A 14,338-nucleotide genomic window follows, 5' to 3' on the forward strand; every position below is an offset into this window, starting at 1 on the left:
ACTCTTCAAAGCGGGGTTCTATGAGCTGAGACCCTCGGGGGGTTGTGGCAGAATTCCGAGGCGCAATTTGAGACATAAATAATAAGCCTCTAAACTGTTGAATGCCGAGGAAAGCCATCCGATGTATTGGATAGGTTAACACAGGAGGTTATGCGGGTTTGGTTGAACTTCGGCTTCCAGTCAGTGGTACAAAGACAATACTCGTAGAAAGTATTCAGATAATAATTAATAACATTGCCATAGCCATTCGATAAATCTCGCGAGGTATTCATGTTACCGTCGTAGGATCAGACGTAGAGTGGAACCGAGATGATGCTTTGAATGTGAATATTGATACAGTGCCTTTGACGCTGAATGCTTTTAATGTTTACAAGGCAATTTCGACAATCGCATTCAGAAAGATCCAGCAAAGAATTTCATTGCTATGTCATTTCATTCTTTACTACTAGTCATCTCACTCCATTCCAGCCGATTTCGGTTGATGTATTGCATTACCTTGATTAAAAAATGGCGAAACTTTTTCCCCGGAACAAGACGTAAGCCAGTTCTGAGGCAAATTCCCGGAAATAAAAACCAACAACCAAAACCCACAGAATCATGACCGACCACGGAAGAAAAGTTTACGCCCGATATCATATGCCGGAACAAATTGCCACTCTGCATAATTTATGACCATGTTGCCGCGGTGGCCGCCATCATGTTCAGCCAGTAGTGGAGTTTCTTCTAGCTAGCCGCCATCACCATCAACATCATCATCATCATCATGTTGTTCTTGCCAAAAGAGTTTTTAGCTGTAAAACTATGCTAGTAAAATAGAACAAGGAAACTACGATAGGGGTCCTCTTCTTCAACTTAGAATTGTTTCTACTTGGAAAATAACTTCTTTGGTGTTTTGCACTCGGTAGATTTGCTGCGACGCAAGTTATGAGCTGCGAAGACAACTCTCCACGAGGTGAATGTAAATAACACTCACCTCGTGGAGAGTCGCTTTCACAGCTCTGTCTCGACTTTGGTATGCGTGTGTGAACTGTGTGACCCTTACTCTATTCGGCAAACTTTTAGACAAAACCACAAGGCAAAAGTAGTTCATACATCGTTTCTTGATTGCACGCTTCTGAGCTGAGAAAATATTTATCAAGTGAGTGTAACTCTTTGAAAGTCAGTGTTCCCATCCCTGCTCACCATGTCAACTGGGGAAGCTTAGACATTTACTTAAGAGGCTCCAGATTAATGGAATACTTAAGCAGTACAGATCTTGGATTACTTAACCATAGGCAATCGCCCAACCTTCATGGTATCTGTTAGAGAGAAAGTGTTAGACATAATGCTTTGCTCTAACAGAATTAGTAAAGAGCTGACCAATTGGCATGTGTCAGATGAGGAATCTTTATCTGACCATCGCTACATCTGTTTTGAACATTTGAATGTTACTTCGCAAACTTAGCGTTTCAGGAATACCCGATTGACCAGCTGGGATCTCTTCGCCATTGATACTACAACGTCTTTCATCATGGAAGTTTTTGAGAAAGCTTACGCTCTGCGGGCTGTGAAGATCACAAGAGGAACCCCTTGGTGGAGCTCTGAACTGGCGAATCTCAGGAAACAATGTAGAAAGTGTTGGAACAGACGACGCACACTGGAGTAACAGGGTCCATTTCATGACCAAAAAGTTTTAACACGTTTTTATGGTGCATTGTGTATGTACTAGCGATAAAATTGTGAATTTAGATATTGAGGAAGCATTTTGGATTATAAATAGCCATATTAATCCACTTATAGGCTAGAAATGATTTCTTATAACCTTTCTAAGGACAACGTTTATTTTCACCCCCAAAAATCGCTTGAAGCGTCGAACATTTTCATTTGACAACAGAGAACTGAAAAATAATTATATTTCCATGAAAAGTATTGTTCGAAAACAAAGGCCACCTCGTTTCATAAAAAAATCTCCTAGAAGTGTGAGAGAAATTCAATTCTTTTATAAGTGTTGATAACGTGCTTATGTCTTCAGAAAAGTTGTAAGGAGTGTCATAATTGGGAAACTTGTTGAACAATTGTTCTATCTTCACAATTTTTGAGAAATATGGGCCATTATTTTTGAACGGCCCCTTAAACTCATTTCAAATGTTGTACCTTTTTCTAGATATTTTGGGAATCACATTTTCATTTTGGGGTAACTTTTATAGTGCCCTGGAAAACACATCAAAACTCAAAAATTAATCATGGTTAGAAATTTTAGGAGTTTGAACATGATGATAGAAGCCGTGTGGAATATATCAGTTTTATTTTTTCTATTAAAACATGGCATTTTAACACAACTGTATACATAAAAGTAAGTTCGTGGAGGACTGAGTGAAAAACTCAATGAGTTTAGCTATAAAAAAAAACAATATTTATCTGAAAATATTTTCTGAACGGTGCATCAACATATGATTACATGCTACAAATAGTGAGCTCTTTATTTGAGTTGTTTTTGATTTTTTTTAAAACAAATTTTGAACACAACAGTTCTGGCTACATTAGATTACTACTACATTGCATACATTAAGGCGTTTATCGGTGTATGGAGATTTCTGCCCAAATTTACAAAATTAATTCCATTTGACACATTTTGTTAAAAGATAGAAGACCAGATTTGTATTCTGCTATGATCTATCTACCGAGAATAAGTGGCCGTTCATTGAAAAAGTAGTCGAAACGAAGTTGCTTTTTCGAAATTAAACCTAAATTGTAACTAAAAACTAGTCAAAAAGGTGTAAATTTCAAAATGATTTATTTTTTCGTCTGGTACTTTCTGGTACCCGTTCTCTTGCGATTCACAATGGAAATGCCTTATATTTTATTGTAATTTTATCCAGATCGCGGAATGCTGCAGAATCTGAAAACTTTTTGAATGCTGAAAATGGTTCAAAATTGACAAAAAACATGATTTTGAAAACTCTTCTATAAGAGAGCAAACTAAATGAAACCAGGTGAAGTTTTTTTGTTTAAATGAAACATTCTGCTTGCGGGTCCGCACAACCCTTTTTGGCCCTTCATACAGGAGAATGACTGACCACTAACAACAGTACAATCTTGATCAAATCGATTTTCAGATTATTCCAGTGCTATAGGCAGCTGCCTTGCTACAATAGATGGTAGAACAATATCATCATCATCATCATCATCATCATCATCGTCATCATCATTTCCGATTCCTTTTCCGCCCTCTGTCCCGCTTTTTTCGTATATTCAATAAATGGAGTGTTACCCCCCTCCCCGCAAAACGATGGTCTTCATATTTGAATGACCCCTAACATGGAAAGCGTAGACATCAACAATCATGCGCCTCCATGTGTGCCTCAATCACGTTGGAAACACTTGGCTGGTAATAAAAACACCAGAAAACCGTAATTGCAAGCACGAAAACCCGGAAGTTGCCAATTTTTGGGAAATCAAAAGATTTTTCGTGGGTTTAGTGGCCTAGTTTCTAGAAGAATAATCGATGCAAACATATCTTGACACCATTCACCTGTAGTATTGATCAAGTCCCATTCAGGAATGATTTAATCAGTTGGGCCATTTTACCCCATCTTGGCAATTTGGGCTTTGTTTCCCTATTTCCTATTTCCCTCTCTGTCATTATTTCTTATCCCATCCCTATTTTCTTTCTATATGAAAATGAAGGATTACGTGCATCTGGAGCCGGCTTTCTAATTTTAAACGATAGAAAGCGTTTGAGTTATTAATTCCTTCATATCACATTTTGCTGCTCTTCATTCATTTATTTAGTTCACATCAAATTCATGATAATACTGAATCAACAATTTGCCGCCATAATACTCGATTTGCAGCTGCAGCTCTCCATCCTCGGTCACGCCCAACACTCGCCAGATCACGCTCCACCTGGTCCACCCATCGTGCTCTCTGCGCTCCACGCCTTCTTGTACCAACCGGATGGTTAGCAAACACCAACTTTGCAGGGTTGTTGTCCGGCATTCTTGCAACATGCCCTGCCCACCGTATCCTTCCAGCTTTGGCCACTTTCTGGATACTGTGTTCGCCGTAAAGTGCAGCGAGCTCGTGGTTCATCCTTCTCCGCCACACACCGTTCTCCTGCACACCGCCGAAGATCGTCCTTAGCACCCGTCGCTCGAAAACTCCGAGTGCTTGCAGGTCCTCCTCGAGCATCGTCCATGTCTCGTGTCCGTAGAGAACCACCGGTCTTATTAATGATTGTACGACATTTCCCCGAAAACCAGTTCCCCGAATGAAGTTTCCCCGAAAGTTTTTTCCCCGAATGTACCGTTTCCTCGAAAAATGTTTTCCCGAATGTACCGTTTCCCCGAATGTACCATTTCCCCGAATATACCGTTTCCCCGAAAAGATTATTGCATATGCCATTTAACACTGACCCAATTCACAACTAGGGGCATCCGGTCTTTAGGACGAAGTACGCTTAGCCAAAGTACGTCAGATCGAAGTACGTTAAGCCGAATGGGTTGCGAAGCTGAAGTTCATGGGGTAGAATGGGTCAGTAGGCCCTCTTCTAAATTTTCTTCATAAGCGATGTTAAAATTTGTTTTCGAAGGCCTAAAAGATGTTTGAGTCCCTTGAGTGTTTTACATTCCTCGAATCTAGGGAATTCTATGGATACTGAGATATACTTCCATGATTATACATTATTCTTTTATCCTTTTCCCTTTTCCCAAATAGATGATTTCTTGATGTTGATGTTATACTGTTACTGAAGAACTGATGATGAACCCAAGTAACATGTTGATAGGCAATTAGTCTTGTAGAGGTTTTGAAAACCGTCATAAATCTTTCTATCCATTATTTTAGTTTTATTATGGTTCTTAGAACCTCTTCTAGTGTATTTGACTAAACAATGTTACTTGGGAAGTGATCACTCTGCCAACATTCCATCTGAAAATTTCGCCTCTTTTTATAACACGCAGAGCTGTACCGCGCTAAGGACACACGAAAGTTCTACGAGAAGCTGAACCGCTCGCGCAGAGGCTTTGTGCCACAAGCCGACATGTGCCGAGATAATCACGGGAATATTCTTACGAGCGAGCGTGAGGTGGTCGAGAGGTGGCGGCAGCATTACGATGAGCACCTCAATGGCGACGTTGCAAGTACCGAAGGTGGCGTGGTAACCGATCTAGGAGTATGTGCACAGGACGAAAGACTTCCAGCCCCTGACCTTCAAGAGATTGAGGAGGAGGTTGGCCGGTTGAAAAACAACAAAGCCGCTGGAGCAGATCAACTACCAAGCGAGCTTCTAAAATACGGTGGAGAAGCACTGGTGAGAGCACTACACTGGGTCATTACCAAGATTTGGGAGGAGGAAGTATTACCGGAGGAATGGATGGAAGGTATCGTGTGTCCCATCTACAAAAAGGGCGACAAGTTGGATTGCGGGAACTACCGCGCGATCACACTACTGAGCGCTGCCTACAAGATACTCTCTCAAATTTTATGCCGCCGTCTATCACCGATTGCAAGAGAGTTCGTGGGGCAATATCAGGCTGGATTTATGGGTGAACGCGCTACAACGGACCAGATGTTCGCCATCCGCCAGGTGTTGCAGAAATGCCGCGAATACAACGTGCCCACACATCACTTGTTCATCGATTTCAAATCGGCGTATGATACAATCGATCGAGAACAGCTATGGCAGGTTATGCACGAATACGGATTCCCGGATAAACTGATACGGTTGATCAAGGCGACGATGGATCGAGTGATGTGCGTAGTTCGAGTATCAGGGACACTCTCGAGTCCCTTCGAATCTCGCAGAGGGTTACGGCAAGGTGATGGTCTTTCGTGCTTGCTGTTCAACATTGCTTTGGAGGGTGTAATAAGAAGAGCGGGGATAAACACGAGTGGGACGATTTTCACGAAGTCCGTTCAGCTGCTTGGTTTCGCCGATGATATTGATATTATTGCTCGTAAATTTGAGACGATGGCGGAAACGTACATCCGACTAAAGAGTGAAGCCAGGCGAATCGGATTAGTCATTAATGTGTCGAAGACAAAGTACATGATGGCAAAGGGCTCTAGGGAGGAATCACCGCGCCCGCCACCCCGAATTCATATCGACGGTGATGAAATCGAGGCGGTTGAAGAATTCGTGTACTTGGGCTCACTGGTGACCGCCGACAACGACACCAGCAGAGAAATTCAGAGGCGCATTGTGGCAGGAAATCGTTCGTACTTTGGACTCCGCAGAACTCTACGATCGAATAAAGTTCGCCGTAACACGAAGTTAACCATCTACAAAACGCTGATTAGACCGGTCGTCCTCTATGGGCACGAAACATGGACCCTACGTGCAGAGGACCAACGCGCCCTTGGAGTTTTCGAACGGAAGGTGTTGCGTACCATCTACGGCGGAGTGCAGATGGAAGACGGGACTTGGAGAAGGCGAATGAACCACGAGCTGCATCAGCTGCTGAGAGAACCAACCATCGTCCATACCGCGAAAATCGGGAGGCTACGGTGGGCGGGTCACGTCATCAGGATGTCGGATAGCAACCCGACTAAAATGGTTCTCGAGAGTCATCCGACTGGTACAAGAAGACGTGGAGCGCAGCGAGCTAGGTGGATCGACCAAGTGGAGGACGATCTGCGGACCCTACGCAGAGTGCGGAACTGGCGACAAACAGCCATGGACCGAGTGGAGTGGAGGCGGCTACTATGTACAGCAGAGGCCACCCCGGCCTTAGCCTGACCGGTAAGGTAAGTTATAACACGCAGTTGTTTTTAGTTGTAATATTGCATAGCTTATTGACGGTAGTAATTTATCAAACCATTGACTGTCCCATGTACAGTTTACCCTTCTTCGAGATGTCGTCTATTCTTTTGAGTATTGGGTTATATATGATCAAACTGGGCTTTCAACGCAATCGTAATGATGCTCGTCCGGCGTAATGATACTTTCGGCCTAGTGATTGCAGCCTAACGTACTTCGGCCTGACATACTTCTGTCTAAAGATCCAGCAGCGTCTTTTTGGCTAGATTGATAACATTTCATTTAATAAAATTTTCCTTCTTTCAAACATAGGCTGTTCTTTCCAATTGAACTGCTCAATCAATCATCAGTAATTTGACTGCTGCTATATTTATTATTTTTTTGTGACTGACTGTTCTAGTAGGTATCTACAGGCGTTATAGTAGAAATCTTCATCAAAGATTCTCCCTTCTTTCATCATATACTGTTCTTTCAAAATATTGCCGGCGGTCTAACTACTAGTATGTTCTGTAGAAATGTCAATTCCAAATGCTACTTCGGTCATAATTGATCCATTGAATTACAAAAAAAGAACTGAAGAGTGTGGTCACGCGAGGGTTAACCGAGAGAGTATATGCGAGAAGATGAAACATGTTCCACAATTTCTAACTCTATCGATCCTCGTTTGTTACACGCTTGCACTATTGCCATTTCAACCGAACTGAATCATGATAAGAGATAAGAGAATGAGATATTTGAGTATACTAGGAGTAGACCAATTCTCTCATGGTCAGCTAATCGTGTACATAGCCTAATAAAATTTAGTTTTGTATCGAGCTCGCCGGGAAATAGACGTCCTTTGTATCGACACCTATCGTTCTTCAATAAACCGTAGAAGTTAAGTGTACAGTTACTTTCAATAAGATACGTCGCGAAGTGATTATTCCAGTGTCCGAAGCCTGATCCGTTTCCCGCGCGCATAAACATTTTGGTCCTTCGAGCCGGATCGAGGACGGCCAGGATCGGTTTTCGGACACGGGACCCGTGAACTTTCGTGAAAGTGTGTAGACTGTGTGCACTCCGGCGGAGGGTGACGGTGCAATTGCAAAAGTTGCGAAAAACAATTGAACTGTGCAGTGGACAGTAACGGCCACGGAAGGCCCCGAAATTTCGTGAAACTGCCGTTTGTGAGGAAGAAAGTGGCCTACCGCCTGTGAAGAAAGGCCGGCCGTGAAGATAGTGCCATTTTGGACGCGGTCAATCGCCATCGCTGGAGCAGTTCGAGCGCCATCAAGGGCAACAAAGGATCCCCAGACCGGGCGCCATCGAGGAAGAACCTGAATAGCAGCGGAGCAACGGAGGTCGGCGCCATCGTAGATTCAACGGAGCTCCAAATTGAATACGGTGAAGTTATTGCATGTGCATTGTGACGCTGGCTTGTTGCATGTGGCCAAACGAGACTGGCTGAAAATAAAATTTGTAAATGCATGTGAGTCTTTTCTTTGGCAAGGTGCATGAGTTGTGTCCGCTTTCCTGTTGGTCTCGAAGTTCCGCTTGGGTCTGTTGGTTGTTGTTCTCTGTGGTTGATCCCCCCTCGCTGCTGTTATTGGGTTGCACAGTCCTAAATCTGTCTGTTTAATTCGCGATCGTGGAACGTCGAGTAGATCTGTCACAGTGAGATTATACCGGTGATTGGTGATCAGTGCGTGATTGAATTTGATTAGATTTGACCAGTGCAGTGATGGCCAGTGATTTGCGAACTTTGTTGAAGCGTGAACGCTTGCTTCAGCAAAAGGTGTCTATCGTGGAGAAGTTTGTGATAGCATTTGACAAGGATCGTGACGAGTGTGAAGTAGAAGTGCGACTTAAGGGCCTAGAAGAAGTGTATGTGGAGTTTTTCGTGCTACGTGAGAAGATTGAGTTGCTGATGGAGGATGAAGAGGACGATGGAGACGACATCGATCCTGCTGAGAAGGATGCAACTAACCGTGAACAACAGAATTTTCTTGCCGCCGAAAACTTCGAAAACCGCTACTGCAAGTTGAAAGTTGCCCTGTTGAAACTGCTTCCACCGAAGGATCCACCCCAGCGCAGCGGTGGGACCCCAGCTGAGCAAGCCACTACTCATTCTAAGGTGAAGTTGCCGGAAATCAGTTTACCTGTGTTTAGTGGAAAACTAGGAGAGTGGGTGATGTTCCGTGATACTTTCCGCAGCCTAATCCATCAAAACGGGCAGTTGAATCCGATGGATAAATTTACCTACCTGAGGACGTCGCTTACGGGAGATGCTCTGAAGGAAATCAACACCATCGAGCTCTCGGCTGCCAACTATGAGGTTGCGTGGAAGGTTCTCCAGGAACGCTATGAAAACAAGAAGCTGATTGTTAAGGCGTATTTGGATGCACTGTTTTCACTGGAGCCACTCAAGAAGGAGTCGTATGACGGACTGAATCCCCTCGTCAGCGAGTTCGAAAAGAACTTGCAGATGTTGGACAAGGTAGGCGAGCAAACAGCCCAGTGGAGTACTATTCTCGCCTACATGCTTTGCGCCCGGATGGATACAGCGACGTTGCGTTTATGGGAATCGCACCACAATTCCAAAAACGTGCCGAAATACCAGGATTTAGTAACTTTCCTTCGCAATCAGTGTTCCGTCCTGCAGTCAATAGCTCCGTCGAAGTCTACCAGTTCCGATCAACGCCAGTCGAAGATTGCTGTGTGCCACGCTGTGGTGAAGATGTCCAACAAATGTCCATTTTGTGGCGAGTCTTGGCATTCTCCATTTCACTGTACCAAGTTCCAGAAAATGAAGGTCACGGAGCGCAACGAAGCGGTAATGAAGAGCAAGCTGTGTCGGAACTGCCTGCATCCTGGTCATTTCTCTAGGACGTGCGACAAAGGTGTCTGTCACCACTGCCGGCAGAAACACCACACCATGCTGCACTTCACCCCGGTAAGATCCTCCGTTCCACCCGCGCAGACGAGAAATCAAGAAGCCAGCCCACAACAACGTCAACCACAATCAAACCCACAGCAACCGAACCAACAAGCACACACTCAGTCAAACAATGCACCCACACACACTGCCAACTCACAAATCAATAGACCACAGCCAAGCACAAGTCAACCCAACACAAGCCACAACTACGTTGCACTACCCAAGACACCTACCCACAATATTCTTTTGTCAACGGCACTCGTACGAGTCAAAGACCGTTTTGGAAACATTATGCTCGCTCGAGCTTTGTTGGATTCTTGCTCCCAACACTGTCTCATGACTAAGGAGTTCTCGAACAAGCTCAAGTTCCGAGTCTCCCCCACATTCTTATCAGTGCAAGGCATTGGGTCTGCACAGAGTGTGTCTACCAAGCGAGTGAGCGCAGAAGTTTCTCCAAGGTCGCGAATGATTTCTCCGTTCGAAGAAGAGATGCAGTTTTTCGTCTTGCCGAAGCTGACTGTTTCGCTGCCGACCTCCAGTTTCAACCCATCGGAATGGAACCTTCCTGAGTCGACATTCATGGCGGATCCAGACTTCTACGAATCTGGGCCGGTGGATGTGATCATCGGAGCGGAGTACTACCTGGACTTGTTGGCCGATGGACGGCTGAAAGCGACGGAGAATGGACCTACACTGCAGAACACTGTTTTCGGCTGGATCGTTTCTGGCCGAGTTCCGGATATCCCAATCAACGAACCACGTTCCGTAGTCAACGTTTGTTCTACAACGGAGTTGCAAGACCAGCTAACTAAATTCTGGGAGATTGAAACCTGTCGTACGGTCAGCAATCATTCCGTGGAAGAATCTGCTTGCGAGGAGATTTTTGCGAAGACGACAGTGCGCGACGAAACTGGGCGATTCATCGTTACACTACCGAAGAAAGATTATCTCGTCGAAAGACTAGGCGAATCAAGATCCATTGCCATTCGACGACTGAACTGCTTGGAGCGGCGTTTGTCTGTGAACCCGGAATTGCGAACTCAATACTCCGACTTCATACAAGAATACCTGGATATGGGTCACATGGTGGAGGTTTCTGAGGACTGTGAAGGAGTTGCATACTACATGCCTCATCATGCGGTGCTGAAGCCAGAGGGCACAACAACCAAACTACGAGTGGTGTTTGACGCTTCGTGCAAGACCTCAACAGGAGTATCGCTCAACGAGGCATTGATGGTCGGCCCGGTAGTGCAGGATGAGCTAATCAACATAAATCTCCGATTCCGTCTTCATCGTTTTGCTGTCGTTGCGGATGTGGCGAAAATGTATCGCATGATAGCTGTTTCTGGTCCCGATCGAAAGCTGCAGAGGATCGTGTGGAAGGGCAACACCGACCAAGAAATTCGAACGTTCGAGTTGGCGACAGTGACGTATGGAACAGCGTCCGCACCATATCTCGCTACTAGGTGTCTGGTGCAATTAGCAGAAGAGGAAAAGGAATCCCATCCTATGGCAGCAGCCGTTCTTAAGGAAGACTTCTACGTTGATGACATGCTGTCAGGAGTCGACGAAATAGATGAAGGAAGGCAGTTTGTCGAAGAAATGGTGGATTTGATGCAGTCTGGTGGTTTTACGTTAAGGAAATGGAATTCCAACAGCGAGGAAATATTACGCCACGTTCCGGAGCATCTTCGCGATGATCGAACAATTCTCACGCTAGATTCAAGCGATTCCACTGTGAAAACGCTAGGGCTACAGTGGGAACCACGAACAGATGTTTACCGCTTCAGCACTCCGAAGTGGAACGAGTCAGATGCTGTAACCAAGCGGACAGTTTTGTCGGATATCTCCCGTTTGTTCGATACGTTGGGATTGATCGGTCCAGTCATCGTTCAAGCAAAACTGTTCGTACAGGAGCTCTGGGAGCGTGAATGCAGCTGGGACACTCCATTAAGCGAAGAGTTGAGGGAAAGATGGCTAGAGTACCGCAGAAACATGATCGGCTTGGACGGAATCACGGTTCCACGTTGGATTGGAGTCACAAAGTCACTGGAATCCGTCGAACTACATGGGTTCTGTGATGCTTCACGAAAGGCTTACGGCGCGTGCATTTACATCCGAACCGTTACAAATGATGGTACCGTAGACGTACGGTTGCTTACAGCGAAGTCTCGAGTTGCTCCTCTAGAGAATCTCAAGAAGAAGAAGAAGTCACTCTCCACTCCACGACTCGAGCTTTCCTCGGCACTGTTACTCGCACATCTCTACGAGAAGGTTATCGACAGCATCCACATGACCGTGGAATCGCATTTTTGGACAGATTCGACAATTGTGAAATACTGGCTAGCGTCAGTTCCCTCCAGATGGAAAGAATTCGTCAGCAACCGTGTATCGGAGATCCAGCACGTCACCAAGGCCGGTACCTGGAATCACGTTCCCGGAACAGAGAACCCAGCAGACATCATTTCTCGGGGCATGGCACCCCCACAGCTACAGTATGAGTCCCTCTGGTGGCATGGACCTCACTGGCTACTCCAAGACCGAGCAAACTGGCCAAATTCTGAACCGGACACAAGTGAACTTCAGCCGTCAATTCTGGAGGAAAAGGGAGCTGTTTCTGCACTGTTGCCCAGCGCGGAGCCTAGCGAAATCTTCAGTCGTCGGTCATCACTAAAAGATCTTGTGACGCTGGTAGCCTTCCTGCAACGATTCTGCTTCAATGCGAGAGCCACAAATCGGGAGCGTCGCAAGCAAGGTCATCTTACACTCGCCGAACGTGACGCAGCGCTTCGTTTGCTAGTTTGCCTCGCCCAGAAAGAATCCTTTCCGCAAGAATACGCCGAATTGTCACGTGGTCGAACGGTTCAAGATTCCTCCCGTATCGCTTCACTGAATCCCGAGATGGTAGATGGCATTATTTGCGTCGGCGGCCGGTTGCGGAACGCCAAGGTTCCTGCAGGCCGGAAACACCCATATGTCATTGATCATCGTCATCCGTTCACCATGCTAGTCATGGCTGAATACCATCAGAATCTGTTCCACGCGGGCCAACAACTACTAGTGTCGTCCGTTCGTGGAAAATACTGGCCGACAAATGCTCGTAATGTAGCTCGAAAGGTTATCCACGACTGTGTTCGCTGCTTCCGTGTCAAGCCGAAGATTCACGAGCAACTGATGGCGGATCTTCCGTCAGAGAGGGTTACACCTTGTAGTCCCTTCCAACGCGTCGGCATTGATCTGTGTGGACCATTCCAAATGAAATATCCTCAGCGTTCTGCCCGTCCCGTGAAATGCTTTGTCGTCGTTTTCGTCTGCCTGGTAACAAAGGCAGCCCACCTGGAAGTGGTAGCTGACCAAACGTCTCAGGCATTCCTAGCTTCCCTCAGACGTTTCACGTCACGACGCGGAAGACCGTCTCTCATCATGTGTGACAACGGCAGAAATTTCATCGGGGCCAATCGAGAGTTGGCAGAACTGAAGAAGCTCTTCATCGACCAGCAGTTCCAGAACACCGTGGTCAGAGAAACAGCGAACGACAATATAGAGTTTCGTTTCATCCCCGCCCGCTCCCCAAACTTCGGAGGATTGTGGGAGAGCGCAGTGAAGTCCTTCAAAACACTGTTGAAACGAACCATCGGGGCAAGAACCCTGCAGTACGACGAGTTCCAGACACTGCTCACGCAGATTGAGGCAATTCTAAACTCTCGCCCGCTCACTCCGGTTAGCAACGACCCCAGTGACTACGAGGCTCTAACACCGGGTCATTTCCTCATCCAACGCCCGTTGGCAGCGATTCCGGAGCCGAACCTTGATGGCTTACCGGAAAACCGATTGTCTGCATGGCAAACCGTGCAGCATTTTGTGCAACTTTTGTGGAGGAAATGGTCCACTCAATATTTGTCGAACCTGCATAACCGCACAAAGTGGACCAAGAAGCGAGACAACGTGAAGGTCGGAACGATGGTGGTGCTGAAAGACGAGAATCAACCACCGTTGAGTTGGCTTCTGGGTCGGATAACAGAGGTACACACCGGAGCAGACGGAAACATTCGGGTAGTGACTGTTCGAACGAAGGATGGCTGCTACAAACGAGCAATCTCGAAGGTCTGCATCCTTCCAATCAGCGACAATTTTCAATCGTCAGCAGGGGAGAACTAGGACTCCTCCACCGGCGGAGGTCGAAAGGCCTCCGCAGACCAGTTAAGTTAAGTATTTTTTTGAATTTCAAAAAGTTAATCGGCTCATTTTTCATTCGTAGCCACATTCCGTCCTCGTTTCCAGTCCAAGAAACGATGGAAGTCAGTCACTATTCGATCCGGTCTCTCCAATTATCGAGGTAATCTGTTTTGTTCTGGTGGTGGTTTTGCATGAACGGTGCATGTAGCAGTCGGTCTGAACTAGGTTCAGCATTGTCCAAATTTGTCCGTGAAGTCAGTTACTGTGGCAGTCCTAGACTGCACTATCAGAAACCCTGCTAAACACTATTCCACGCTTGGCTATTTGAGGTACAAGTACGCGAGCCCGCAGCGGAGGTAGAAGAGCGCTATTCATCCTCCAGGAACCAACGAAGAGGTCGTCAACGAGTATGGCCAACTCGTACAACGGTCTCGGCATTTTGATGTTCCGTTAGCACATGAGCAACTCGCTAGCAAGTACCGACAATCACCATCGTGACGTGTAGG

General features: G+C 46.0%; 1 protein-coding gene across 1 annotated transcript; it reads left to right on the top strand.

The window, feature by feature from the left end:
- Positions 1-8,459: 8,459 nt before the first annotated feature.
- LOC134290903 (uncharacterized) lies at positions 8,460-13,814 on the top strand. Its single transcript, XM_062858129.1, has one exon. The coding sequence runs from the start codon at positions 8,460-8,462 to the stop codon at positions 13,812-13,814; it is 5,355 nt and encodes a 1,784-aa protein (XP_062714113.1).
- Positions 13,815-14,338: the final 524 nt, after the last annotated feature.

Source organism: Aedes albopictus, chromosome 3 (genome assembly GCF_035046485.1).
Source record: "Aedes albopictus strain Foshan chromosome 3, AalbF5, whole genome shotgun sequence".
In the NCBI taxonomy this organism is placed as follows: Eukaryota; Metazoa; Arthropoda; class Insecta; order Diptera; family Culicidae; genus Aedes; species Aedes albopictus.